At 51.8% G+C, this 26,428-nt stretch overlaps 2 protein-coding genes across 3 annotated transcripts; both read right to left on the bottom strand.

Annotated features, from left to right (window-relative positions):
* Positions 1-294: 294 nt before the first annotated feature.
* Positions 295-3,353, bottom strand: LOC137148655 (phospholipase A2 inhibitor and Ly6/PLAUR domain-containing protein-like). Its single transcript, XM_067541576.1, has 5 exons — positions 3,245-3,353; positions 2,673-2,789; positions 1,789-1,941; positions 1,354-1,494; positions 295-633 (listed from the first exon to the last, which is right to left on the bottom strand). The coding sequence occupies exons 1-5, from the start codon at positions 3,291-3,293 to the stop codon at positions 419-421; spliced, it is 675 nt and encodes a 224-aa protein (XP_067397677.1). The 5' UTR covers positions 3,294-3,353; the 3' UTR covers positions 295-418.
* A 16,165-nt stretch (positions 3,354-19,518) lies between these two features.
* On the bottom strand, positions 19,519-25,340 carry LOC137148650 (phospholipase A2 inhibitor NAI-like). Of its 2 annotated transcripts, XM_067541571.1 has the most exons (6): positions 25,256-25,340; positions 22,587-22,715; positions 22,033-22,149; positions 21,154-21,306; positions 20,718-20,858; positions 19,519-19,872 (listed from the first exon to the last, which is right to left on the bottom strand). In XM_067541571.1, exons 2-6 carry the CDS (start codon positions 22,633-22,635, stop codon positions 19,658-19,660), a joined length of 675 nt encoding a protein of 224 aa, XP_067397672.1. In that variant the 5' UTR covers positions 22,636-22,715; positions 25,256-25,340; the 3' UTR covers positions 19,519-19,657. The 2 variants fall into 2 exon arrangements, with proteins under 2 accessions (XP_067397672.1, XP_067397673.1); XM_067541572.1 differs by lacking the exon at positions 22,587-22,715 and having other exon boundaries at positions 25,256-25,308.
* Between the last annotated feature and the right edge of the window lie 1,088 nt (positions 25,341-26,428).

The following is a 26,428-nucleotide window of genomic DNA, read 5'->3' as shown; positions in this document are numbered from 1 at the left end:
AACAACCCCATATTCTGGGATTCCCTAAGCCTCTGACTGCCAGAAGTTGGGAGGGGAAGTTAGGGGTGGGTCTGCCCTAAATTGCCGTGTTCTGTGCACTGCCTCTGAAGCTCTGGTACAGGCCACTGTTGGAGACAGGACACTGGGTTAGCTGCACCGTTCACCTGACCCGCTGCGGCTGCTCCTCCATTCTTATCTGGCTTCTTGACGGCACCACCCACTAGCATTAAAATTTTCCCCTTTGAAATAAATAAATAACAAACCAAGGGAATTTGGTTTCCAGTTTGATTATTCAGTGCAATGCAATAAAGGGGAGGTGAAGCCAGCTGGGAGCTGAGAACCCTCCCTGGGGGGAGTAGACAAGGCAGGCTGCAGGGGTGTATTTGAGGGCAATGTTGCCGTTGCATGAGATGGGGAATCAGGAGAGAAGTTTCAGTAGGAGGAGCCCAGCAAGGGCTGGGAGGAGGAGCCCAGCTGCTTCTGGATCCACGTCCCCTGCGCCGGAGGCCACTCTGCATTGGGTCCTGGTTAGATTTGCACTGGTCTTTCCGAAGAAACTGGAACCTTTTTTTAACAGTGCGCAGTTGAATTCGGAAGTGCAGCCCTTCATGACGACCCGCCCTGGATTTCCACCTGTGTGTTTGGGAGGGAAGCAGGTGATTGTCAGGGAGCAGCTCCGCTCCCCGAGCTGGAGTAGGACACAACAGCCGCCCCTTCTTCAGGGACCCGCCAAGATGACACCAGGGTTGGGTCAGGCTGGTATTAGCTCCGCCACTCATTTAGCAAAGGAGCAGCTCAGTGCTGGTGCCAGTAGTGGGATCTCTATGAAGGGTGGCTTGGTATGGAATTAAGGCACTATGATGGGACTTAGCAAAACTAGGTTCAATTCCCTGCTCTGCCCCAGCCTTCCTGTGTGACATTAGGCAAGTCATGGCATAACTCTGTGCCTCAGTTTCCCCATCTGGAAAATGGAGAGAACAATTCTTCTTTTGCCTGTTGAGGTTGCAGACTCTTGGGGGCAGGCATTATATCTCCTTTAGCATCTGGCAGAAGAGGGGAACCCAATATTGGTCAGGGGGTCTGTGAAACACCTGGCATGACAGGGGCTCTCAACACTAAGCCACGAAGAGCTCACAGACGAAACTACACACAGGCAATAGGTGGGAGGAGAACCAGATGCACAGTGAAGGGAAGACACTGGGTGAAGTTCACCCTGAGACTAGGACCCAGGTGTCCTGACTTGCAGCCCATACTTTTACCTAGCGTTCCCCACGCAGCGTCTCACTCCTATCCTATGGGAGGGGCGGGGGGACGACCAGACAAATAGCCCCAGAATACATGAAGGGAAGTTACCATCTTTCACGGTCTGGGTGATGTCGATACACTGGGTCTCGGCTCCAGTACAATATACAGTCTCCTCCAGACACTGCTCAGAGGGTGAAGTGTAGCAGCCAGGGCAGCGCCAGCCATTGGGTTTGGCGTCGGCCGGGGGCACTGGGAGGAAGCGGAGCAAACGCGGTCAGCTCGGAGGATGAGCCCCAGGAGGCGTTGGGGCTGGGAGAGCAGCTGGGGGTTGCCCGGCTCAGCCCTGGTGGGGGCAGCTGGGTTCACACCTGGAGAAAACCTAGACCCGCCCACTAAACTCCCCCCACCCAGGGGCTGAGTGTGGTTCCATGAGGCGCCCCCTGCAGGGCGGGAGGACCAGTCTCAGGACGTTAATGTGGGGAAGGTGCCAGGCAGCCGGAGGTGCGGGGGTGGGGGAGGAGAGGCGGAGATGGGGAGATGTACCTGTAACCGTGGTTGTATTGCAGGCCTCTCCCACGCAGCAGGCAGTGTTCATCCTTATTGTCATTCCCGTCCCAAAATTCAGGGAGTCAGGGCCGGTTTTACATTCGCTGGATTTCACACAGCCCTTGGAAATGGTCTGGATCTTTGTTCCCGCTGCACAGAAGGAGAAGACAGAGATTTGTTCCCCTTCCATGCCCACCCCCTTGGCACCATCTTCACAATGACGCCCTGTGCCATTATCCTTCCTCTACGCATGGGGAAACTGAGGCACGGAAAGGGTAAGTGACTCACCCGAGCTCCCAGAGGGCTAGACAAAGCGATTTTGTCACCTAAATCCAGCATCTATATCCTCCAGCTCCGCACTCAGCAGCCGCCTACCCCCGGAGGCCCTGAATCTCCCACCCATAAAGTCCTTTAGTTGTCGAAGTTTCCAGCAGTGGGTTCGCCACCAGTTCCAACGCCGTGCGTCCAATCCACCCCTTAGCCAGGTGGGAGTCACAAATTAGGTTTTCTCCTGCCAATTTCACCTGCAGGGCCTGATCCAGGAGAAGACATTGGAGCATGTCCAACGGATTGGGCCCTTCACGAAGCACAGCTGGGGGAGGATAGCAGGGTGGGGTTGCCCCCGTATACCCAAGAGCTCAGTGGCTCAGACACCCCCTGGACATTGGAGAAACAGAATGTTCACCTAGTTCAGACAACGTGTAGCAGCTTCAATAGGAGAGACTGAGACAGACCCACCCGGCAGCCGGGGGTCAGGCACGACCGTAGAAGGGGAGAAGTCTGAGCTGATGTCCCCACCCCAGAGCTGGGACTAGAACCCAGGAGTCCCAGCTCCCCATCCTGTTCGCTGACCCATATTGATTAGGGTCCCTCTTGCCTACCCACTGAAGCTACTTCCAGAGCAATGCGACAAGAGTCTTCCCCGGCGGCGCAGGTCTGCATAGAGCCCGTACAGCTGTTTCCTAGGCCTGAACAAACCTCACACTGCAGACAGGACCCTGGAGAAGGAGAGAGAACAGGATGTGTCTAGATTTGTCCTGCCCTTGCCCCCTCCCCTTCCCCTGAATTTAATTGACCCCACCTGGATCATGTAGCAATGCCTTTCACATTGTTACTGAAATTCAAATCTGGATCTTTTCAAACAAACTTGGGGGGAAACCCCCTCTCAGAAATGTCCTTGGCTTCTGACCAGCTCTGAAATACAGCCAGTCAGGGCACGTTTCTCGTGATTTAAGGTATGAACACGTTCTCCTGTTTTCAGAACTGTTTCAATTGCTGCCAAGGGAATCTTCTCACTGGTTGCTTTCACTCAGACACTCCCCGCTTCCTCCTGTTATTCTGTTGCTACTTTTTGGCTACTTTAAGAAAGAGTTTATGTGACAGGCTGCTCTGAGATTTTGGTACATTGGCAAAGTTAGGAAATCAGCCCCTGTAGGAACAGAGCCCGACTCACCCACTGCCAGGAGAGCTGGGAGGATGCAGACAGCAAGAGAAGCCTTCATGGTGATGTGGAAGCAGTAGATCGGCGCTGGGGGTCTCTGATGCAGCCAAATCTCCAGCCAGGGGATTTATCACAGACAGGCTGAAATGAGAGCAGAGGAGGGATTGCACACGCGTGATCTGGTCGACAGAGTGGGTGGAACCTCAGGGCCTGTTGCCAAAGTGCTGGAGTAGCCGCACCTCTGACGCCTTCGCAGCTGGGATGTTCGTGGCACTTCTCCCTCCCCCCCACACACACACACAGATCAGTTGGAGACAAACCTGACATTTGTAGCCTATCGGACTAGCCGGCTTGCTTGCATATATCTATCTATCTATAGATAGATAGATATCTTTCCTGCTGTGCATTTCACCGGGCTATATTGGTCCTCTTCCCTTGACGGCCTTTGAGCCCATTATCTTCAGGGTGCAGAAACCCTTGGTAGCACAGCCCTTCAGGATGCTCAGTGTGGCTTCTCCACCTGTGTGTCGGGGGCAAGTCAGGGGAGCCGCTTCACTGCACGAGCTGGTCTGGGACACAATGACCGCCCCCTCCTCTGCTCCTCAGAGCCCCATCTAGGGCCACCACAGCCTCCATCTCCCCATCTGCTCTGCTCCCCCAGGACATCTGACCCTGGATGGCCTCTTCTCTGACGCAGACTCACTGTGCGTCCTTGAACCAGTCACTTGCTGCCCTGATCCACAGCCCACCGATGACTCCTGGATCGGATCAGGCATCTATTACCCCCCCTGTTCATCTGGCAATGCAGCAGCGCAGTGCTGGTGGAAGCGGTGGGATCTCTAAGAGGTTTTGTGATGAACTAAGGCACCATGATGGGACTCAGGAAAACAGCTCTGCCCCCGTCTTCCCGTGTGACTTTGGGCAAGTCACCTCATAGCTCTTGGCCTCAGTTTCCCCCGCTGTAAAAGAGAGAAACTGCTCCTTCGTTTGTCTACTTAGCTCACAAGCTCTTTGGGTCAAGGACTGTCACTGTGAACTTGTTTGGTGCCTGGCACAACAAGGGTCTCTGATCTCGGTCAGGGTCTGTGCACACCAGGGGCTCCCAATACTCTCACAGCCCTACCCCAAAGAGCTTACAGATGAAACTATGTCTAGACAAAAGGTGGGAGGGGAAACGGAGGAGAAGCCACTGGCCCGAGGTCACACAGGAGCCAGGGCTGGGAATAGGACCCAGGTGTCCTGATGTCCAGCTGATACCTTTACATAATGGACCCCACAGCATCCTGTCTTAGAGTAGTAATTTGGGGCAGATGTTGGCTCTGGGGGTGCAAAGGCCTGTATTGCACAATGTGCCAGCCAGGAACGGACTCTTGGAACAAGAAGCGGTAAGTGGTTTTCCTGGGAATCTCTAGGGTGAGGTTAATGCACATTCCCCACGTCCAGGTATCCCAAAACCCAGCCTTGCAAAGCTAGGCCGGGAAGAGGGCACCTTTGTCTGCTGATCCCCTGGGACATGAGGCCAGGAACAAAGGTCCAAGCTGTAGGAAGGCATGGCGGAGCTATTCATCGGGGCTCTGGTGCAGACTCAGACTGAGTCGGTCACCAATGGACAACGCGGCAGGACTCCTGTGTCCTATTCCCGGCTCGCTCCAGGCATGCGGATCCAGGGCAGGACTAGAGGAGTGGGGGTGAGAGAAGTAGGCCCCCTGGGTTCTGCGGAGTGGGGAGTAAGGTGTAGTAGTTAGAGCAGGGTGGGGTTGGGACTGGAAGCCAGGAATCTTGGGTGCTGTCGAGAGGTGGGTGGGGTCTCGTACTGGAAATGGGTTGTCAGGACACCTGGGTTCTATTCCTGGCTCTGGGAGGAGAGTGGTGTCTCGTGCGTTAGATCAGGGAAGTGAACTGAGAGTCAGGATGCCTGGGTTCTATTTCTGCCCAGTGACGGGAAGTGATCTCTACTGCTTAGAAGAGCAGGTGGCTGGGAATCAGGGCACCTGGCTCCTTTAGAGAGGAAAGGAGAGTCTAGTGGTTAAAGTGGGGAGGGGACACAGACTTCCTCAGGTCTCTGCCACTGCTCAGTGCCCGTCTGTGGATAGGACACATGTGTGTGTTACCTTCTCCTTGCCGGCTGAGAGCACAAGCTACCATGGACGGGGTGATCTTTGGAAAGTTCTCTGACCATGTCAATTGCAAGGTAAGGAACTGTGCATCATAAGTGTTGCCGCTGGGTGTGTGTTTTCTGGATCCTTCCTTTCTTTCAAACTTCATGGCAGTAGTAGACTGTTAACATTTCCCCATTACAAAGAGATCTGCAAAATAACATTCTGACATTGTTAGGGGCCAGTGGCTGCCTTCAGGGGGCTCATGGAGACCCTGGCAACCATGGACACCGTTAAAGACTATGCCTGGCCCAGCCACACCCCATTATGCTCAATGGAAGGAGCAATGAAGCCCCCTGGGGAGCAGAGAGAGCTGCGGGCAATGAAGAGACTGCCCAAGGCAATGGCAACTCAGCGCTGAGCCATGTTTGCACACACAGGGGGAAAGAAGATGTCTGTAGCCCAAGTCCATGGGCGGCAGGAAGCAAGGAGCAGCAGCGGAGGGTTAGATGCTGGGGTGCGGGGGGGGGAACAGAGCTGTTTCTTCTTCAGAACAGAGCCTGCTGGAAGGGCAGGCACAGGGCTCTCTGGGCATGAAATGGGCCTGCTGCTCTTTGTTTCTGCAGCGTCCATGGGAACAGAGCTGGGTTTGTTTTTGGCAGATTCAGAAGTTTGCACCAAGACTGCATCCAAATGTCATCATCGATTTCCCAGCATCTTAATCACAACCCTGGAAATTGGCCAACTGCTCTGGCCACACAGGAGGCCAAGCAGGGTAGCGAAATCCTCCCCACGTGTCTCCTGGGTTTTTCTGCACACGCTTTTTTCTGGCTCAAGAACCGGTCTGAGCATGCCCCGGTTCTGTGTGTGAGGGCTCTAGCTGTGATTGCTGGGTGCTGGAAGGAAACATGTTTAGACTGGGAGTGGGGTCTAATGGGTTAGGGCAGAGGGGGTGGATTCAGGACCCTATCCCTGGCCCTGGAATTCTAGTGGGTTAAAGTGGGGGAGGGGCTGGGAGTCAGGACTCCTGGGTTCTATCCCCACCTCTGGGAGGAAAGTGGGGTGCATTGAGTTGGAGTTGGGGGGTGGTCTGGGAGTCAGGACTTGTGGGTGCCATACAGAAGGACTGGGGGCCTGGTGACTCTCACATCCTCCCCTTTCCCTGCAGCATGGTGCCCACTGCCCTGCTGCTACGTTTGATCAGAGAGGCCTAGTCCAGGGCATAAGCCGGCTCTCGCTTCCATTTCCTCAACGTCACCGCACACGACAGCAGTTTGACAGTGAAGTGACGCGGTGGGGGGAGGGGCTGCGTCTACTCTTCAAAAGGGGAATCGGGGGGGCTGGGTTCTCTTCTCTCCCTGGCTTGGGGAGGGCAATGAGGTCACGGCAGTGCCAGAAAACATCCGTGCCCACTGCCATGCTGCTGCCTTTGTTCTCCCCGGCGCAGCCCAAGAACAAGCACCGGCCTTTGCTGCCGTCTCTGCCAAGTAAGGGTGTCTGGGCACCTGCTAGAAACCGACCAAACAAGGCAGAGGGGAACGCCTTTTCCTGGAAACGGGGCTGGACAGACGCCAGCTGCTCCACAAAGGCCAACGCCGGCGTCTGCAATAAACCCACGTGCACGCCAGCCACTTTTATTGTCATAGAACATCTTCTCTGCTTCGTGTCCCAGCCTGTCTGCTGATGTCTCTGACAAAGCTGGCGCTCGTTCGACCTGTTCCTCATGTGCCTGCCAGCCTGACGGATGGGCTGAGTCCTGGGATCGAGTTTCTCTGCGAGCAGCGAGCTCTGTGTCCACACAAGGATGCTCTTCTCTCACCGCGGGTCTCTGCTAATGCTGCTTTTTTTAAAATTCATCCTTCTCGCCACCCTATCACTCATAGTTTTGGTTCTCCTAATCTAAGCCTAGCTAATGTTTTCCATTCTTCTGTAATGGCAAAACTCAAACGTTTGCAGTCATCTCTGTCCTTTCAGAAGGGCTGATCACACGTCCACGATATAGAGCAGAGGTGTTGTTTTAACTTTCAACTACACAGAAACTAATGCAACCTTAGGATGCATCGGGTGAGGCGTTTCCAGTAGAGACGGGGAGGTGTTAGCACCGTTACTCAAGGTGCTGGTCAGACCTCACCTGGAATGCTGTGTGCGGTTCTGGTCCACCATGTTTCAGAAAGATTCATTCAAACAGGAACAGGTGCAGAGAAGGGCGACTAGGATGATCTGCCGAGTGGAAAACCTGCCTTATGAGAGGCGACTCGAAGAGCTTGGCTTGTTTAGCCTGACCAAAAGAGGGCTGAGGGGCGATCTGACTGCTCTGTATAAGTACATCATGAAAGCCAGTGGTGCCCAAACCTGGGTGTCAGGTCAGGCACCTGAAGTGGCCATGAACCTAGCCCTCTGCCCGCATGTATTTTGTTGCAGGGCTGTTATTTCTCTCTCTGCCGCCCCATGCACTTTAGCCTCCAGCTGGGGACATGGCAAGGTTGTTTCCTTTAGGAGGAGAACTCGATGGTGCCAGGCAGGTCTCTGCGCGGTGCATTCTTGTTCTTCTGCAAAGAACACCTCCCCCCAGCATCCCCTTCCCTGGAGCACAGCAGAAACGAACAACAGCAGCCCATTCCCGTGCTCAGAAACTCCCACACCTGCTCCTCCGGCAGACCCTGTGCCCAAGAAGCTCTCTCTCCCTCTTTCCTCCCACAGTCCTACCCACCACTGCTGCTCCCACCTTCCCTCCTTGCAACCAGGGAATCCTGTCCACCCACGTGACTCAGCTCTGAGCTGCCATGGCTCCGCGACGGGCGCTGTCCTGGTGGAGCTCTGGCAAAGGGTAGATGAAGATTTCGGAGGGGGTGTGGGGAAGAGGCATCCCGTGGCTGTAGGACCTGAGCGATGGTAGCTAAGCATCCTAGCTGCCTCTCCTCAGGGGGTCAGGGTGGTATAGCTACAGCGCTCAGTCCCCAGCCACCCCCGCTCTAACTCACTACGCCCCACTCCCAGAACTGGGGAGAGAAGCCAGGAGTCGTGAACCCCTCCTCCCCACTCTAACCCACTAGACCCCGCTCCCCCATCCCCAAGCCAGGGATAGAACCCAGGAGTCCTGACGAACAGCTTTAACTACTGGACCCCACTCACCTCTCTATGGCACCCAGGATTCCTGACTTCCAGGCCCAACCCCACCCTGCTCTAACTCCTACCCCCTACTCCCCACTCTACAGAACCCAGTTGTCCTGCCACTCCCCCCGCCACACTCCTCTAACCACTGCATGCCACTTCTCCCGGGGATGGGACTGAGACCCAAGAGTCCAGCCTTTGATCCACATGCCCTTAGCAAGCCCGGAATAGGACCCAGGAGTCCTGCTGCCACGTCAATTGCATGACCCGCTTCCTCATGCCCCCTCCCCCCACCCCCAAAGTTTGAAGAGAGGCTGTTTCACTCAGCTCTGTGGTTTTTGTTTCTCAGCAGGAAGGGTGGAGAATTTGTCAGTATCCTCATGCATGCAAATTGTGTCACCGGCGGGTGAGAGGCCATGCTGGGGAGGAGGCTAGGAGTGTATGGTCAGAACCAAATGAAAAATGCAGAGATTTTCATGTCTGTATTATGTCTGTGCATATACCGGAGCCTGTCTATAAAAGGAGGAGAGAGACTGAGACGATGATACCTCTTTTCTGCTTCGCTGAAATACCCATCTGCTCCACCCCAGGCAAATGTTACTCCTCAGCCTGAAGCCCCTAAGAAGTTTTAGTAAGTGACATCCTTCTGGTCTGTTGGTGCTCTAACTGCTAGACACCACTTCCCTCGCAGAGCAGGAATAGAACCCAGGAGTCCTAGCCCCCAGCCCCTCTCTAACCAGTAGACCCCACTACCCTCCCAGAGCCAGGGAGACAACCCAGGAGTCCTGGGCCCACTGCTCTAACCACTAGGTACCACTCCCTTCCTGGAGCCAGGAGTAGAATCCAAGACTCCTGATTTTAATCCAACATGCCTATAGCAGGCCAGGAATACAAGCCAAGTTACTTGTGGAATATGGTTCATGGCAGGTCTCTCAGCCTTTTAAAAAATCTGTTTTTCAATTCAACCTCTTCTGGCAATGTCTGGGCAATGACTATAGCAGGGACCCAGTTAGCTCCAGAAGCAGAGTTTCGAGCTAGAACAGGCTGTCCAGGACTAAAGGGTCAGTCTTTTGCTCTGTGTGAACTTCTGATGACTTGGTTGTGCTGCTGACGTTGCACAACTTGTCGTGCTTTGGAAGATTTCTGCAGATCAAAGCAAGTGCGCAGCTGTCGTCCCATCCTTAGAAAGGCCGGGGACACTTTGGTCATAGCATGAGGTGTGTTTCTGTAGGATAGTAAGAAGGTGTCCAGACACTTTTGAATGGAGAAATGTCCCTGTGCAGATTTTAAAGCTTGTTTCATTGTCTGCACAAACCTTTCAGCGAATCCATTGGTGGGTGGATGATACGGTGCTGAAATGATGTGATGTAGCCCATTTGCTTTCAGAAAATTTTCAAACTCCTGAGAGACAAACTGCGGTCCATTGTTGTTCACAAGTTTTTCTGGCAGACCAAAGTGACTAAAGATTTCATGCCGTCTTTGGATAGTACTTCCAGCAATAGTGGAGAGATTTCTGGCCATTTCGAGTGGGCGTCGACAACAATCAGGAACATGCATCCTTCAAATGAGCGGGAAAAATCAACGTGAATACGCTGCCACGGATCTTCAGGCCAGTCCAATGGGTGTAGGGCACCAACTGAGGTGTGTTCCTCACACTCTGACATGAAGTACAAACTCTTGCCTTCTCTTCAATGGCGCTGTCCAGGCTAGGCCACCAAAAGTAGCCTGTGCAATTTCTTTCATGCGCCCTATTCCACAGTGACCAGAGTGTAGCTGTTCTAACATCTGCAGTCTCAGTAGTGATGGAATAATGAAGTACTTCCCTGTAGCCGGGAGGGGTGGTCCCCCTCTGAGGAGGACCCAGAGTGGGAGCCAGACCCACCCTGGCTGACAGAGGCCTGCCCCAGGGAAATCCTTGACCGGAAGCAAGGGGGCGGGTCTAGGCCTTTAAAGGCCCCAGCGGCCCCACCTGACCGGAAGCAGGGGGGCGGAGCTAGGCCTTTAAGAGCCAGGCCGGTGAGCTCAGTTGGGAGGAGACAGCTGAAGGGGAAGGACGCGTCTCCTCCGGAGCTCCTGGCTAAGGCCAGGCCGGAGAGCTGTACTGAGAGGGAGTGGCCGGCCTTAAACCCAGCCTGGGGATCGACCGAGGCCTCCCCCAGGTACCCTAGGGCCTGGGAGTTGGAGGGCCCACCAGAGACCCCCACAGCCTGGGAGCCGGAAGAAGGCCCGTCGGGGCTCCCCGCAGACTACGAGCCTGAGGAGAACCCCCGGAGACACCCGGGGCTTGGGAGCCGGAAGCGGACCTACCAGAGCAGTGCCGAGCCTGGGACCCCGAGGATCTACCGGCCCTGCCCGAGGCCTGGGGACCGCAGGACCTGGAAGAGCTGCCCTCCGAGGATGAGCCGATGGAGTTGCCTGAACTGCCGCCCGTGGACGAGGAGGGCCTAGCAGGCCTACCAAACCCCAGAGACCCAGAGGAGGAGGTACCAGGGGTTTCGGGGAGGAAGAAGCCCAGGGATAGCCGAACGTTGGTGGCTGAGTCAGGGGCAACCCGGGCGGCGTATTGCGGCCGGAGCCCTGCCGACCCCGTGGCAAACGCCGTTGCCACTGACAGGGCCCTGGGCTGGGACGCAGTGGAGACGAGCGGGCCTGCGTCCCCCTCCCCACTTCCCTATCCTCCATGAGGAAACCTGCCCCGCCGTGCCGTTCCAGAGAGCGGCTTGCTCACCTGCCAGCCCTGCCGGAGGGCCTGGCTTTAGACTATTTGCCCGGCCAGCCCTGCTGGAGGGCCTGGCCTTAGACTGTTTGCCTCGCCAGTCCTGCCTGAGGGCCCGGCGCTAGGCTGCTTGCCCTGAGAAGGGCACAAGACTGCTCCCGGTGGGAGGTAGCCGGGAGGGGTGGTCCCCCTCTGAGGAGGACCCAGAGAGGGAGCCAGACCCGGACGCTGCTCCCCGGTCCCAGGGATACGTCCACAATCCCCCACAACAAGCAACCAGAATGGAATGATAACTCCCTGCTCCTGGACATGGAGGGATAAAGGTCGGGTGAGAGTCCTGTAGAGATGTTCCAGGCATCACTAGGTCCATAACTTGGGACAGTACTAGGTCAACACAAGTTGGCCTCCTTACTTAAGTAGCAGGGATGGGTATGTTCTCTACCTGTTTAAAGTAGAAGATTTCTTTCTAGCTAATATCTTGATGTTTAACTGGTAAAGGCAGTCTTGAGAGACCATCTGTGTTGCAGTGCAGAGTGGATCTCCGATATTTGATCTCATATGTGTGTGCGGAAAGCAACAATGTCCATTGTTTCATATGACTAGCAGCCAATGCTGGAATGCCTGTGCATGGTCCAAACATTGATATTAGAGGTCGATGGTTGGTGAGAAGTATGAACTTCCGTCCAAACAGGTACTGGTGAAATTTCTGAATTCCAAAAACGATTCCCAATGCTTCACATTTTATTTCGGCATAGTTAGTTTCTGCCTTGCTTAAGGTGTGTGATGCAAAAGCAATGGTCTCTCCTCTCTGGAAGGCATAATGTGTGACACAACTGCTCCTGCGCTGTAAGAAGGGGCATCACAGGCCAACTCTAGAGGTAAGGATGGGTCAAAATATCTGACTTTAGGAGTGTGCATTTAGCATTGTTAAATGCAACATCACAGGCTTCAGTCCACTTCCAGACCTTGTTCTGGCCAAGGAGTTCATGTAGTGATTTTAGTAGGGTTGCTAACTGTGGACTAAACTTTCCAGAATAGTTCAATAGCCCTAAAAAAGAGCGAAGTTGGATGACGTTTTGAGCAGTTGGAGCTTCCACAGTAGCCTTGACTTTTGCAGGAGCCTTACGAAGGCCAGTAGCATCAATGATATGTCCCAAATATTCAACAGAGGGCTGAAAAAATTCACATTTCTCTTTGCAGACTCATAGGCCATACTCTTCCAGTCTTTGCCGGGCAGCATCCATGTTCTTAAGTTGATCCTCCTCATTCTTGCCAGTGACCAGGATGTCCTCAAGTTAGCATTGGACTCCTGGGAAGCCACTCAAGATCTGGTCCATAGCCCTCTGGAACAAAGCTGAAGCAGATGTTATTCCAAAGGACAAGTGACACTGTCGGTACAGCCTTTTATGTGTCACGGTAGTCAGCAGCTCTTGGGACTTCTCATTGACATGTATCTTTAATATGCCTGACACAGATCAGTTTTACTGAACTTTTGTTAACCAGCCAAGCCAGTGAAGAATGAGGAAGTCAACGTGAGGAAGAGGGCATTGCTCTTCACATAACACTGGGTTAACCGTGACCTTCAAATCCTCACAAATCTGAATGGAGCCATCTTTATTCAATACTGGAACGATTGGGGTTGCCCATTGACTGTGGGTAGCTGGTACTAAGGCTCCATTCTTGACCAGGTGCTCCAGGTCTGCTTCAACTTTTGGCCTGATGGCATATGACTCAGTTCTGACTTTCAGACATTTTGGTTTTCTCTCAGGCTTAATGTTCAATTTCACAGTGATTCCTTTCATACTTCCCAGGTCTTCTCCAAAAATAGCAGCATGGTTCTTTAATACAGCTATCAGCCCTGTTTCTCCTTTAGCTATCATGTGGACTTCTGCCCAATTCAGCTGGATCTTCCTAAGCCATGACCTTCCAGTGAAGGCTGGGTAATTGCCTTCCACCACAAACAGTGGCAATTGAGCAGTCTGTCCATTGAGCTCCATTTTAACATCAGTAGTGCCCAGCATGGGTACAACTTATCCGGTGTATGTCTTGAGAATAATTTTTGTCAGCTTAAGTGGAAGATGATTTAGCTTCTCCTTTTACACAATCTCTGAGACCAGCAAAACTGCTGCTCCTGTGTCCCGTTCCATGTGTACAGGTTTACCTTCCAACAGCGGGTTACTCAGTATTTGTGCGAGCCTAGTGCCATGGGCAAGATGTGAAGTGGCACTTCTTCTTCTGTCTGGGTGTCACTTTGATCATCCTGAGCCTGTTCTACCACGTGCAGATTTTTCTTTTTGCTCTGCCAGACAGCAGGCTTCTTTTTCTCCGGTTTGCCTGTTCTGTTTGACTCCTTCTTTCCTTTGTTTGCAGGCACGCTCAATGTGTCCCTTTTTGCCACATTGTCGACACACTAGGTGTTTACACCAGCATTCCGGTGCATGGAGACTGGGCTTTCCACAGCGGTAACATTCCCGGCTCCCCACTGTCTTGTGGCTAGGTTCTTGTGACACCTTATGCACTCTGGTGGCTGCACTGAGCTGCTGTTCTTCCAGGATTTTCACAATGTCATGGTAAGATTTTGTCTCTGGCTTATCTGGGTGCACTAAGCTGCGCAGTAAACTATTGGTTTTAGCTTCCACAACACTTAAGAAAATTGGCACTTTCTTTGCATCTGTAATTTCATTTGCAATAACAAAAAAGTGGAAAACGCTCAGTGTATGAGTCCCATTGCTCCAGAGTCTCAACAAAAGGTCCCTGGGGCCCCGTAAGTGTAGCCATGGCTTGTCTTTTAGTGTCTTTATTCGTGTGTGTTGGGGTCATTCACACACAATTGCTGGTGATTTCCATTCACTAGAACTGCTTCTGCTTCCTCCCCCTTTCCAGTCTCTCTGCTTCACGTTCAGTCAGCAAAAAGCGGAGCCTCTTTTCCTGTCAGTTTCAGCTGTCAGCGCAAACAGCCCAGCCCCCAGAACAGCAAAAGGTTTTTCTTCCATTTACTTTTGCTCCTTGCTGGTGCAGCACAAGTCATCCAACTTCCCTTTTTGTTATGTTTAAATCTGTGGAAATGACTTGTGTTCAGAGAGAAAGCAGCACAGGGACACAGAGAGATGTAAACTCACAACGAGCCTTTACTGAACAACAACTAAACCCACTGAGCTATCCCCTAATAGTCTAACTCTGTTGCTATGGCAAGCGAGGCAACTAGGCAAGACAAAAAAACCACAACAGGGGCCAGGTCCCCAGCAGCGGCCATGGGGCGTAGAGCTGCTCTGCAACTGCTGGCAGGTGTCCATCGGTCCTTGGTGCCCCATGCGAGAGAGAACGATACCAGCTCAGAGCCGTGGGGATCTCCACACAGCTGGTCCGTGGGGAAGCCAAGTTCAAATCCCCACTCAGCCCGAATCGGGATGGGGACTTCGGCCCCGATCTCTCCGCTCTTATGGTCGTGCCTGACCCCTGGCCACCCTGTGGGTCTCTCTCAATCTCTGCTGTTGAAGGCACTCCGCGTTGTGTGAAACAATTCAATGTTCCCCGAAACTGATTCTTCCACTTTACGGGGAGCATCCGACCCACTAGGATATTGGAAATATGGGAGACAACTCCCTGCCACCTCCTGCTTTGTTCAGGGCCTGATCTGCTGGGTACTTTATGTGTTTGTCTCCTGTCTCAGGCCTCACAGGTGCTATTGGCAGGGGAAGAGCTAGCTTGTGAATCCTGCTGCAGCTAAGGGGTGGCTGGGCGCATGGTGTGGGGATTTCAGTGGCCCTGCCTGTATTCACTGGTAGAAACTTTGGAAACTATAGGCTTTTATGGGCAGGAGATTCAGGGCCTCCAGGGGTAAGTGGCAGCTGAGTGGGGAGCTGGGAGATGAAAATGCTGGATTTAGGTGCTGAAAGTGGTTTGTCTAGCCCTGTGAGACCTCAGGTGAGTCACTTTCCCCTCTCTGTGCCTCAGTTTCCCCATGGGTGGGGAAAGGATAATGGCACAGGGCATCAATGTGAAGAGGGTGTCAACGGGATGGGTGTGGAAGGGGAATAAATCTCTGTCTTTTCCTCTTCTGCAGAGGGTGTGAAGACTCAGAACATTAGAAGGGGCTGTGCGACATCCAGCGACTGTAAAACCGGCCCCTTCTCTTTGAATTTTGGGAAGGGACTGACAACACGGATGAGTGCCACCTGCTGCAAGGGGGGCTTCTGCACACTGGATCCTATTAAAGGTGCATCTCTGCCTCTCTTCTCCCACCACCGCACCTCCGGCGGCCTGGCACCTCCCCCACATTAACGTCCTGGGATTGGTCCTCCCGCCCTGCAGGGGGCGCATCATGGAACCACACTCAGCCCCTGGGTGTGAACCCAGCTGCCCCCACTCAGGGCGGGATCCAGGCTCCCTGCTGCAAACCTCCCCGCTGCCCCTGGAGCTACAGCTCCCCCTGCAGGGGGCAACAGGACTGAGCTGGGCACCCCATCATTTTATGTGTATAGCTGGGATTATGTTTTCCAATGGGCATTACTTTGCATTTATCAACACTGAATTTCATCTGCCATTTTGTTGCCCAGTCATCCAGCTTTGTGAGATTCCTTTGTAACTCTTCCCGGTCTGCATTTGATTTTTTTCCCTTCCTAAGTGTGATACTTTGCACTTGTCTCGCTTGAATTTCATCTTCTTCTTTCTGACATTCTCCAATTTGTTAACGTCATTTTGAATGCTGATCCGGTGATCTGCAAAGTGCTTAGACCTCGCCCAGCTGGTGTCATCTGCAAAGCAGACGCTCCACTCCTTTCTACACATCATTAATGAAAACATTGAATAGTACCTTATCCAGGGCTGATTCCATGACCCCACTAGACACATGCTGTAAGTTTGACAGTGAACCATTGATAATTACTCTTTGAGAACAGTCTTTCAACCAGTTCTGTGCCCACCTGCTAGCCATTTCATCCAGCCCACCTTGCCCTGTTTGCTTGTGAGGATGTCATGTGAGACTGTGTCAAAAGTCTTGCTAAAATCAAGACTTGCTCATGTCGACTGTTTCTCCCTGTCCACTGGGCCAGTTACCCTGTCAAAGAAGGAAATCAGGTCAGTCTGGCATGATTTGTTCTTGATAAATCCACGCTGGCTATTCCTTATAAACTTCACCTCGGACTGAAAAATGGAAAAAGAGGGGGCCAGGGGAACGTAAATTTTCAGTTTTCCTTCTTGCTGAAATAGAAAATATTCTCCAAACTCAACTAAGATATTGACTCCATCCGCTTCCAACTCCTGCCCCATCCCCATCTCCGCCTCCCTTCAGCAGTGACATGGAAAACAAGTCGGGTGGGATCAAACATGTCCAGCTTCCAAAACTGTAGATAAAAAAATATCCATTAAAAAAACCCTTTCCTCGAAACAGAAATTGTTTACTAAGTATAACCAGTTACCTGTTGTGATGCTGTGTATAAGAAATACCATTAGTGCTACCACGGTTATACAGTTGCAACGAATATTGTACAAAGTCGGTCATATAAGGTGTCACTGGAAAAGTTACAATCTGTCAAGTATGATTATCTGGGTTAAATCCTTGTATCATCACTGCACCTGAAGTTATGAATATCGGCTATGTACTTGTATCTCAGACATGTGTTTTCTTCCTGGGTGACACCCATCGGAGAGATTTACATCAGGGCTAGACAGCGGTGTGTTGATGGCCCGGTAAGGACTCCCCAATCTCACAGTGGGCCATAGAAGAAACTCATCCACCCACATAGCTCTTCCGGAGGGTGTCTCAGACAGCGAGGGATCAGGGGCCGCCCCTGTGATTCAGCAAACCAGACAAAGGCAGGTGGTGTCAAAGAGAGGGCTTTGGATTCTTCGATCATGGAATGTTGTTCCAGGAAGAAGGATTACTAGGAAGAGACGGGATTCATCTAACGAAGACAGGGAAGACAGGCTGGCTAACCTAGTGAGGAGGGCTTTAAACCAGTTTCGACGGGGGACGGGGACCTAAGCCCAAAGGTAAGTGGGGAAGAGGGACACCACAAGGAAGCAGAAGGAGGAGGGTGCAGCAGGGGAGGCCTCCTGATTCATACTGTGAAAGTAGGCCAATCGGCTACTTATCTCAAATGCCTGTACACAAATGCAAGAAACCTGGGAAACAAGCAGGAGGAACTGGAAGTCCTGGCACAGTCAAGAAACTACAACATGATTGGAATAACTGAGACTTGGTGGAATAACTCTCATGATTGGAGCACTGTCATGGATGGGCTCAACGAGTAGTGATCAATGGCTTCATGTCTAGCTGGCAACAGGTCACAAGCGGAGTTCCCCAGGGGTCGGCCCTGGGGCTGATTTTGTTCAACATCTTTATTAATGATCTGGAGGATGGGGTAGATTGCACCCTCAGCACATTTGCGGATGACACTAAGCTGGGGGCAGTGGTAGATACCCTGGAAGGTAGGAATAGGATACAGAGTGACCTAAACAAACTGGAGGATTGGGCCAAAAGAAATCTAATGAGGTTCAACAAAGAAAAGTGCAGAGTCCTCCACTTAGGAAGGAAGAATCCCATGCACAGCTATAGACTGGGGACCAATGAGCTAGGCAGCAGCTCTGCAGAAAAGGACCTGGGGGTAACAGTGGATAAAAAGCTGGATATGAGTCAGCAGTGTGCCCTGGTTGTCAAGAAGGCTAATAGCATATTGGGCTGCATTAGGAGGGGCATTGCCAGCAGGTCACGGGAAGTGATTATTCCCCTCTATTCGGCATTGGTGAGGCCGCATTTAGAATACTGTGTCCAGTTTTGGGCCCCTCACTACAAAAAGGATGTAGACAAGTTGGAGAGAGTCCAGCGGAGGGCAACAAAAATGATTAGGGGGCTGGAGCACAGGACTTATGAGGAGAGGCTGAGGGAACTCGGCTTGTTTAGTCTGCAAAAGAGAAGAGTGAGGAGGGATTTGATAGCGGCCTTTAACTACCCGAAAGGGGGTTCCAGGGAGGATGGGGCTAGGCTGTTCTCGGTGGTGGCAGATGACAGAACATAAAAGGGTCTGTGCTAGGAGAACGCCCAGCAAACTGAAAGTAAAAACCAACAAGCCAGTAACAAGGCCTGCCTTTTTCTCTGGCTGCTGGTGCTAGGAACTGAGGCAGAGGCTGGAGCAGACCGTGAATAGAGTGGAAATCAGAACGTCCTGGTGGATGCTTGGCGTGCCAAGCAAAGACCGTGTCCGGAACAAACACAGGGTGTGGGAAGGGGGCACGAATTATAGAAAAGTTGAGGGAGTCCCGGCTTAGCCGGTTTGGTCAGGGGAAATCAGACGGATATCGAGGAAACAGGGTGTTAAACTTAGAAGGGGAGGGTAAGAGGCGGGTGGGAGGACCCAAATCGAGCTGGGTGGCTGGCACACTAAAGGATCTGATGAACGGCGGAGACGCTACAAACAGACTGCAATGGAGCAGGGGGACTCGGAGATCTGCGGCTCAGGCAAGAAGACGGTGTCGCAGCGCCCCAGGGCTTCCCATGTGTCTGACCGTGACGCAGGCTCTCTGGGAATGTCCCCTTCTTATTGCGAGGCCAAGACTCTCACAGGAGGGCCCCACAGCTCTGCTACTTCAAGACTAGCTCCCAGCCCAGCACGTCTGTTTTGTACCGTCGCAAAGAGTTTGCAGCCCCGTTGGAGGCTGAACTGATGTTCTCCTGGGCCGTGTAGCTCCCGGCCTGTGTTGCCTGATTTCCCCACTGAGGTCTTTCTAAGCATAATCTTAGGGCATGGTCAGCTTCCATATAAGGAGAAACTAAAAAAGATTAGGGCCGTTCAGGTTGGCAAAGAGAGGAGTAAGGGGGGGATGTGACAGAAAGCTCCAAAATCATGCACCGGAGTGGACAAAGTGACTAGAGAATTGCTATTTCCCCTGTCCCACAGTACAAACACCAGGGGTCTCCCAATGAAATTAACAGACAGCAGGTTTAATACAAACAAGAGGCTGTACTTGTTCCTGCATTGCACAATTTACTTGTGGAACTCATTGCCAGGGGATGTGGTGATAGGCAAAAATATAAGGGGTGTTCAAAAAAAGTACTAGATCAGTTCCTGGAGGGTAGGGAAATCAATGGCTATTAGCCAAGATGGTCAGAGAAACAACCCCATATTCTGGGTTTCCCTAAGCCTCTGACTGCCAGAAGTTGGGAGGGGAAGTTAGGGGTGGATCTGCCCTAAATTGCCGTGTTCTGTGTACTGCCTTTGAAGCTCTGGTACAGGTCACTGTTGGAGACAGGACACTGGGCTAGCTGCACTGTTCACCTGACCCGCTGCGGCTGCTCCTCTGTTCACCACCCACTAGAATAAACATGTTCCCCTTTGAAATAAATAAACAAATCCAGGGAATTTGGTCTCCAGTTTGATTTATTCAGTGCCGTGCTATAAAGGGGAGGTGAATCCATCCAGGAGCTGAGAATCCTCCCTGGGGGGAGCAGATGAGGCGGGCTGCAGTGGTGTATTTGAGGGCGATGTCACCCTGGGGGGTGGGGAATCAGGAGAGAAGCTTCAGTAGGAGGAGCCCAGCGAGGGCTGGGAGGAGGAGCCCAGCTGCTCCTGGAGCCAAGCCCCCTGCGCCAGAGGCCGCTCTGCATTCAGCCTTGGTTATCTCTCCAGTGATCCCTGCGATGGTACTAGAACCTGCTTTTATTTGGGTGCAGATGGACTCGGATGCGCAGCCCTTCATGACGGACTGCACTGAATTTCCACCTGTGTGTTTGGGGGGGAAGCAAGTGATTGTCAGGGAGAAGCTGCGCTTCTCGAGCTGGAGTAGGACACAACAGCCACCCCTTCTTCAGGGACCCGCCAAGGTGCCCCACAGCCTCCATCTCCCCATCTGCTCTGCTCCCCACAGCCTGTCTGGGCCTGGATGGTCTCCAGCTTCTAGTTTGCTCTGATGCAGACTCACTTGCAGCCCCAGTCTAGAGGCCACCAATGACACCAGGGTTGGGTCAGGCTGGTATTAGCTCCGCCACTCATTTAGCAAAGGAGCAACTCAGTGCTGGTGCCAGCAGTGGGATCTCTATGAAGGGTAACTTCATAGGGACTTAAAGTACCATGATGGGACTCAACAAAACTAGGTTCAATTCCCTGCTCTGCCCCAGCCTTCCTGTGTGAACTTAGGCAAGTCATGGCATAACCCGGTGCCACAGTTTCCCCATCTGGAAAATGGAGAGAACAATTCTTCTTTTGCCTGTTGGGGTTGCAGACTCTTTGGGGGCAGGCACTATATCTCCTTTAGCATCTGGCAGAAGAGGGGACCCCAATTTTGGTCAGAGGGTCTGTGAAGCACCTGGCATGACAGGGGCTCTCAACACTAAGCCACGAAGAGCTCACAGACTAACCTACACACAGGCAATAGGTGGAAGGAGAACCAGATGCACAGTGAAGGGAAGACACTGGGTGAAGTTCACCCTGAGACTAGGACCCAGGTGTCCTGACTTGCATCCCATACGTTTACCTAGCGTACCCCACGCAGCGTCTCACTCCTGTCCTATGGGAGGGGCGGGGGGACGACCAGACAAATAGCCCCAGAATACATGAAGGGAAGTTACCATCTTTCACGGTCTGGGTGATGTCGATACACTGGGTCTCGGCTCCAGTACAATATACAGTCTCCTCCCGACACTGCTGAGAGAACGCAGCGAAGCAGCCAGGGCAGCGCCAGCCATTGGGTTTGGTGTTGGCCGGGGGCACTGGGAGGAAGCGGAGCAAACTCAGTCAGCTCAGGAGATGAGCCCCGGGAGGTGTCAGGGCTGGGAGAGCACCAGGGGTTTGCCCAGCTCAGCCCTGGTGGGGACAGCTGGATTCACACGTGGGGGAAGCCTAGACCCCGCCCACTAAACTCCCCCCACCCAGGGGCTGAGTGTGGTTCCATGAGGTGCCCCCTGCAGAGCAGGAGGACCAGTCTCAGGACGTTAACATGGGGAAGGTGCCAGGCAGCCGGAGGTGCGGGGGTGGGGGAGGAGAGGCGGAGATGGGGAGACGTACCTGTGACCGTGGTTGTTCTGCAGGCCTCTCCCACGCAGCAGGCAGTGTTCATCCTTACTGTTATTCCGTTCCCAAAATTTATAGAGACGGGGCCGGTTTTACATTCGCTGGATGTTGCACAGGACTTGACACTGGTCTGGGTCATCACTCCCACTGTATAGGAGGAGACAGATTTGTTCCAATTCCACTCCCACCCCCTTGGCACCATGTTCACAATGATGCCCTGTGCCATTATCCTTCCTCTACGCATAGGGAAACTGAGGCACGGAAATGGGAAGTGACTGACCCGAGCTCCTAGATGGCTAGACAAAGCGATTTCATCACCTAAATCCAGCATTTATATCCTCCAGCTCCCCACTCAGCAGCCGCCTACCCCTGGAGGCCCTGAATCTCCCACCCATAAAGTCCTTTAGTTGTCGAAGTTTCCAGCAGTGGGTTCGCCTCCAGTTCCAACGCCGTGCGTCCAATCCACCCCTTAGCCAGGTGGGAGTCACAAATTAGGTTTTCTCCTGCCAATATCACCTGCAGGGCCTGATCCAGGAGAAGACCTTGGAGCATGTCCAACGGATTGGGCCCTTCACGAAGCACAGCTGGGGGAGGATAGGAGGATGGGGTTGTCCCCGTATACCCAAGAGCTCAGTGGCTCAGACACCCCCTGGACATTGGAGAAGCAGAATGTTCACCTAGTTCAGACAACGTGTAGCAGCTTCAATAGGAGAGACTGAGACAGACCGACCCGGCAGCCAGAGGTCAGGCACGACCATAGAAGGGGAGAAGTCTGAGCTGACGTCCCCACCCCAGAGCTGGGACTAGAACCCAGGAGTCCCAGCTCCCCATCCTGTTCGCTGACACATATTGGTTAGGGTCCCTCTCACCTACCCGCTGTGGATTCTGTCAGAGCAATGCCACAAGAGTCTCTCCCGGCGGCGCAGGTCTGCATGGGGCCCGTACAGCTGGTTCCTAGGCCTGAACAAACCTCACACTGCAGACAGGACCCTGGAGAAGGAGAGAGAACAGGATGTGTCTAGATTTGTCCTGCCCTTGCCGCCTCCCCTTCCCTCCCCCCACCTGGATCATGTAGCAATGCCTTTCACATTGTCCTGAGCTCTTGTTACTGAAATTCAAATCTGGATCTTTTCAGGCAAATTTGTGGGGAAACCCCCTCTCAGAAATGTCCTTGGCTTCTGACCAGCTCTGAAATGCACCCAGTCAGGTCACGTTTCTCGTGATTTAAGGTATGAACACGTTCTCCTGTTTTCAGAACTGTTTCGCTGCCAAGGGAACTTTTTACTCCTAATCTTCTCACTGGTTGCTTTCACTCAGACACTCCCCGCTTCCTCCTGTTATTCTGTTGCTGCACCAGGCTGCTCTGAGATTTTGTTACATTGGCAAAGTTAGGAAATCAGTCCCTGTAGGAACAGAGTCCAACTCACCCACTGCCAGGAGAGCAGCGAGGATGCAGACGGCAAGAGAAGCCTTCATGGTGATGGGGAAGCAGCAGATCGGCGCTGGGGGTCTCTGATGCAGCCAATTCTCCAGCCAGGGTATTTATCACAGACAGGCTGAAATGAGAGCAGAGGAGGGATTGCACACGCATGATCTGGTCGACAGAGTGGGTGAAACCTCAGGGCCATTTTCCAAAGTGCTGGAGTAGCCGCACCTCTGACACCTTCGCGGCTGGGATGTTCGTGGCACTCCCCCCTCCCCCCCCACAGAGCAGTTAGAAACAAACCTGAAATTTGTAGCCTATAGGACTAGCCTGCTTGCTTGCATATATATATATATCTTTGCTTATAGAGTCACCTATTGTCGTTTTATTATAATAGAGTCATAGATTCATATTGAAGTATTATAGCTGTAATGTAAGGTACCTACAGGTCACATCCGGTATGAGAGCTGAGGCCGTTAGCACACATCTGTTCGGGACCTTTGGCCCAGATAAGTAATGATGTGTTAAAGGATAAGACATATTTGGTTATAACCTTTACCCTAGATAAGTCAGGAGGCATCAAGACAGGAGACGCTGTCTCAGATTATGCCCCGAGTAAACGTCACAGATCCACTACAAAACCCACACAAGGGCCAGAAATAACAAAGGTGCGATAAATGAACCGTCTGGAAAGGATGTGGATATGTCATTAATACGCATGGACCTGCCAGCCTATAGAATACGTGTACCCCAATAATTTGGTGGTGAAGAATCCAAGTTTGGACTTAGAAGGAGGACCCCCTATTGGTCAGGGTATACGAAGGGGAAAATCGTGTTACTTGGGGCGATCGTCAGCTACTCCTTCTTGAAACTTCTTTCAGTGAGTGTGTTAAGATCTTTTGTTCTTCATTTATACATAGTATTGTTTGTAGTGTTAGTCGTAGCCTTACAGCTCTTAGCCCTCGAGCAGTGCCCAGCTCGCCATCCTCCACTCAAGAGCTGAGGAACCGGACATCTCTCTCAGCCAGGTCAGCAGGCAAGGGTGAGAGTGTACTAATCCAAAGCACACCGTAGATATATATATATATCACATGAGTCTCTAGAATAAGACTGTATTATCCATTATCCATTCGATTATTCATTTCCTTTGAATCAGTCATTTGTCCATCATTTCATGTTATCGTAATAAAAGCTTATAAAATTTATACACATTTGGCTATCACTGTGAACCTTCCTGTCGTGCACCCTGGGGTCTCTATAAAACTCTTCTGGAGCCTGATTCCGGGACAAGAACCTCATTATCTTCTGATCAGATCCATTGGTGAGCCTATAGCCCCATTCGAATCACTAAACACCCAAAATCAGGCTACAGACTGGCGAGCCAGCAGGAGACTCGAGGAGAGAGCGACAGGAATTCTAGGTGTTACCAGGTATTTGGAGACTCACATGAGGTAAATTGAGCTAGGGAGCAGAAAGAGCTGTCTGTGTAAAATCTGGCAGGCTGCTTTGAAACCCCGGAAACTTAATTTCCTTTGACTGTTTCTTGGCAGTGGTCCCAGGAGTATTTCTCTGTTCCACTGTAGCATCTGTTTATGAGTAGCAATTAATCTTGCAAGAAAAGTTGCACTGTTTAAAGTGCTACATATGCTCAAGGGGCTGTGGAGTGTAGGAAGAGTATTGATATTAAGGTACCAGAAATGGAAGTAATTGCAGTAGCACTGAGGCCTGGTGACCCGCACTTTGGGGTGGCGGAGGAGTTAATTTTTTGTCTTGTTTAAGCCGCCAGAAAGGCCGCAGTATTTTCAGTGCCTACAACTCTCCCGGGCTGTGCCCAGATCCATCTATCACCAGCTTACCCCGGCTGTTTGGTAGGTCCTGACTGGGTAAAAACCTCTCGATCAGCTAAGAGCACATTAGCCATCGAGGGAAGAGAAGGGAACTCGCCCCCACCCTTCTGTTGTTTTTTGGACTTGTCTGAAGTAACTGAAATAAACTGTTGAGACCGATCAGGGGTGTTACTTTCTCCTTTTATTATCTCTTCTTTTGTTATCGAAGGGATACATTCAGACTGAGAGTTAGAGATTTTAAAGTTTAGAATATAGGGGTTAGTATGATAGTGTTGGATATTAGGCTAGCCAATAGAGTTTCATTGAGTTTAAGTCCTTCATTTTGGATTTTGAGTAAGCTCAGTTTGTGTTAAGATGTGTGAAGCGAGAGCCATAAAGTTTGTGGGCAACACCCGCAGTACGGCTTCAGAGAATTTTGCCAGGAAATACATCAAGGAACACAGAGGAGGCTTCAGACAATTAAGAGACAGTGAAATTATCTCTGAACATAGTAATCCATGAGTCAGGTTTTTGATCAGGAGGTAGAACAAAAGAAAAGAAAGGCTCAAGAGGTGAAAGGAATTGCTGTAGAGTGTTTGCTGATGGCTTGCAGGACCAATTACTAGAAGCAGAGTTGGAGGTTACGACTCAGGAGTCGCGAGAAGAGCCAGAAGAGGAAGTCAGAGGCAAAGCAGTTGCGAGCAGTCTGTCAGCAAAAAAGAGTTAGAGGACGACGGAACATCGGCTCCTATCCCCATTGGTATGGTAGAACCAATGGAGGTAAATCAACTTGCAGGACCAATGACTAGAAGTAGGGCAAGAGAGTTCGTTCAGTCTGACACGGTACCTTTAGAAGTGGAGTCGGAGGTTACGTCTCAGGAGAAGAGCCAGAAGAGGAGGTCAATGGTAAAGCAGTTGCGAGCGGTCTGTCAGCACAAAAGGGAAGTCCTAGAGCGACACAGCAGGAGTTGGAGTCAGACGTCATCTCAGAGGAGGTGACTGGTGATGTACAGGATGAGACGAGCGGAGCAAAAGGGGAGGAGACATCTTCTCTTCCATTACCATTTGCCCTCATTAGAGAAGAGGATGTGCCTTTCGAGTCTGTGATTGTGCAGGGATTGGAAGATGCAGTTTCACAAGTGACACAAGCAGCTAGTGCCTGTGATATAGTAATCTCTAGATTACAACAGAGAGTAATGTAACAGCAGAGGGATGCTATCCCTGCACCACTACCTAATGTTACATTGGCACCATAGAGCTCAAGAGTTCTAGCCCCTTCGGGTGGTCACTTGGTGTCATTTGAACAATCATCATGAGCACTACCTAGATCCCTTGAATTTCATGGACTGAGATCACCCCCTTGGTATATGCTGGTATCTCCCGGTGTACCTGTAGAGCACCCAGCTACACCTCTTCAGGAACCAGGGAATGTCCTGTGCCAGTGTGGGGAAGCCTTAAGCAGGGAATGTAGAAATTTAATGGAAAGCGTAGAATTGTGTTCAGAGGAAAATTCTGATAGTTCTGATGACAGACTTACTAATCACTATAGGAGAAGAACCCCATCTCCTGATCTGGGGAGTCAAACCCCGGAAATCATAAATTCTGATTCAGATTGTCCTGTGGCAGAAGTTACAGATATTAAGACCCTTGATTGGGTGGCTAAGCAAGTAGGAATGATGCAGGATACTTCTGTTGCAGTACGTGCACAATATGTACAGAAAATGGCAAATGTGTTTGGCTTACCAAGGGAAGACTGGGTTAAAATCCTACAGCTCACGGTAAATCGAGCGTTATGGAGCACCTTACCCCCTGAATATAGAGTGGGCGAGAAATCGTTAAGAAAAACAGTAGCCCTATTGGAACATAATCAGCATGCAGGGCAAATTGGAGTGGCCATCCTGTCGAATTTAAAGCAAAGATTTAATGAGTCTCCACATCAATTTCATCTTCGGTTAAGAGCAACTTGGCACAGTCACATGAGAGAGGACATAGACAAGCCACAGTATGTTAGCTTGTTGAT

Source organism: Emydura macquarii, unplaced genomic scaffold, assembly GCF_026122565.2.
Source record: "Emydura macquarii macquarii isolate MOO-44397 ecotype Brisbane River unplaced genomic scaffold, CSIRO-AGI_Emac_v2 contig_676, whole genome shotgun sequence".
In the NCBI taxonomy this organism is placed as follows: Eukaryota; Metazoa; Chordata; order Testudines; family Chelidae; genus Emydura; species Emydura macquarii.
This window is presented reverse-complemented; position numbering and strand designations above follow the sequence as displayed.

What these genes read in the sequence shown, in the direction of transcription:
- LOC137148655 (XM_067541576.1), bottom strand. Translation starts at nt 3,293, where the DNA reads ATGAAGGCTTCTCTTGCTGTCTGCATCCTCCCAGCTCTCCTGGCAGTG. An exon ending in TCTGGAAGTAGCTTCAGTGG is followed by an intron (nt 1,942 to 2,672) that starts GTAGGCAAGAGG and finishes CCTTCTGTGCAG; the next exon opens with CGGGAACAAAGATCCAGACC. An exon ending in CACCCAGACCGTGAAAGATG is followed by an intron (nt 634 to 1,353) that starts GTAACTTCCCTT and finishes CCAAACACACAG; the next exon opens with GTGGAAATCCAGGGCGGGTC.
- LOC137148650 (XM_067541571.1), bottom strand. Translation starts at nt 22,635, where the DNA reads ATGAAGGCTTCTCTTGCCGTCTGCATCCTCGCTGCTCTCCTGGCAGTG. An exon ending in TCTGACAGAATCCACAGCGG is followed by an intron (nt 21,307 to 22,032) that starts GTAGGTGAGAGG and finishes CCTCCTATACAG; the next exon opens with TGGGAGTGATGACCCAGACC. An exon ending in CAGAACAACCACGGTCACAG is followed by an intron (nt 20,859 to 21,153) that starts GTACGTCTCCCC and finishes GCTTCCTCCCAG; the next exon opens with TGCCCCCGGCCAACACCAAA.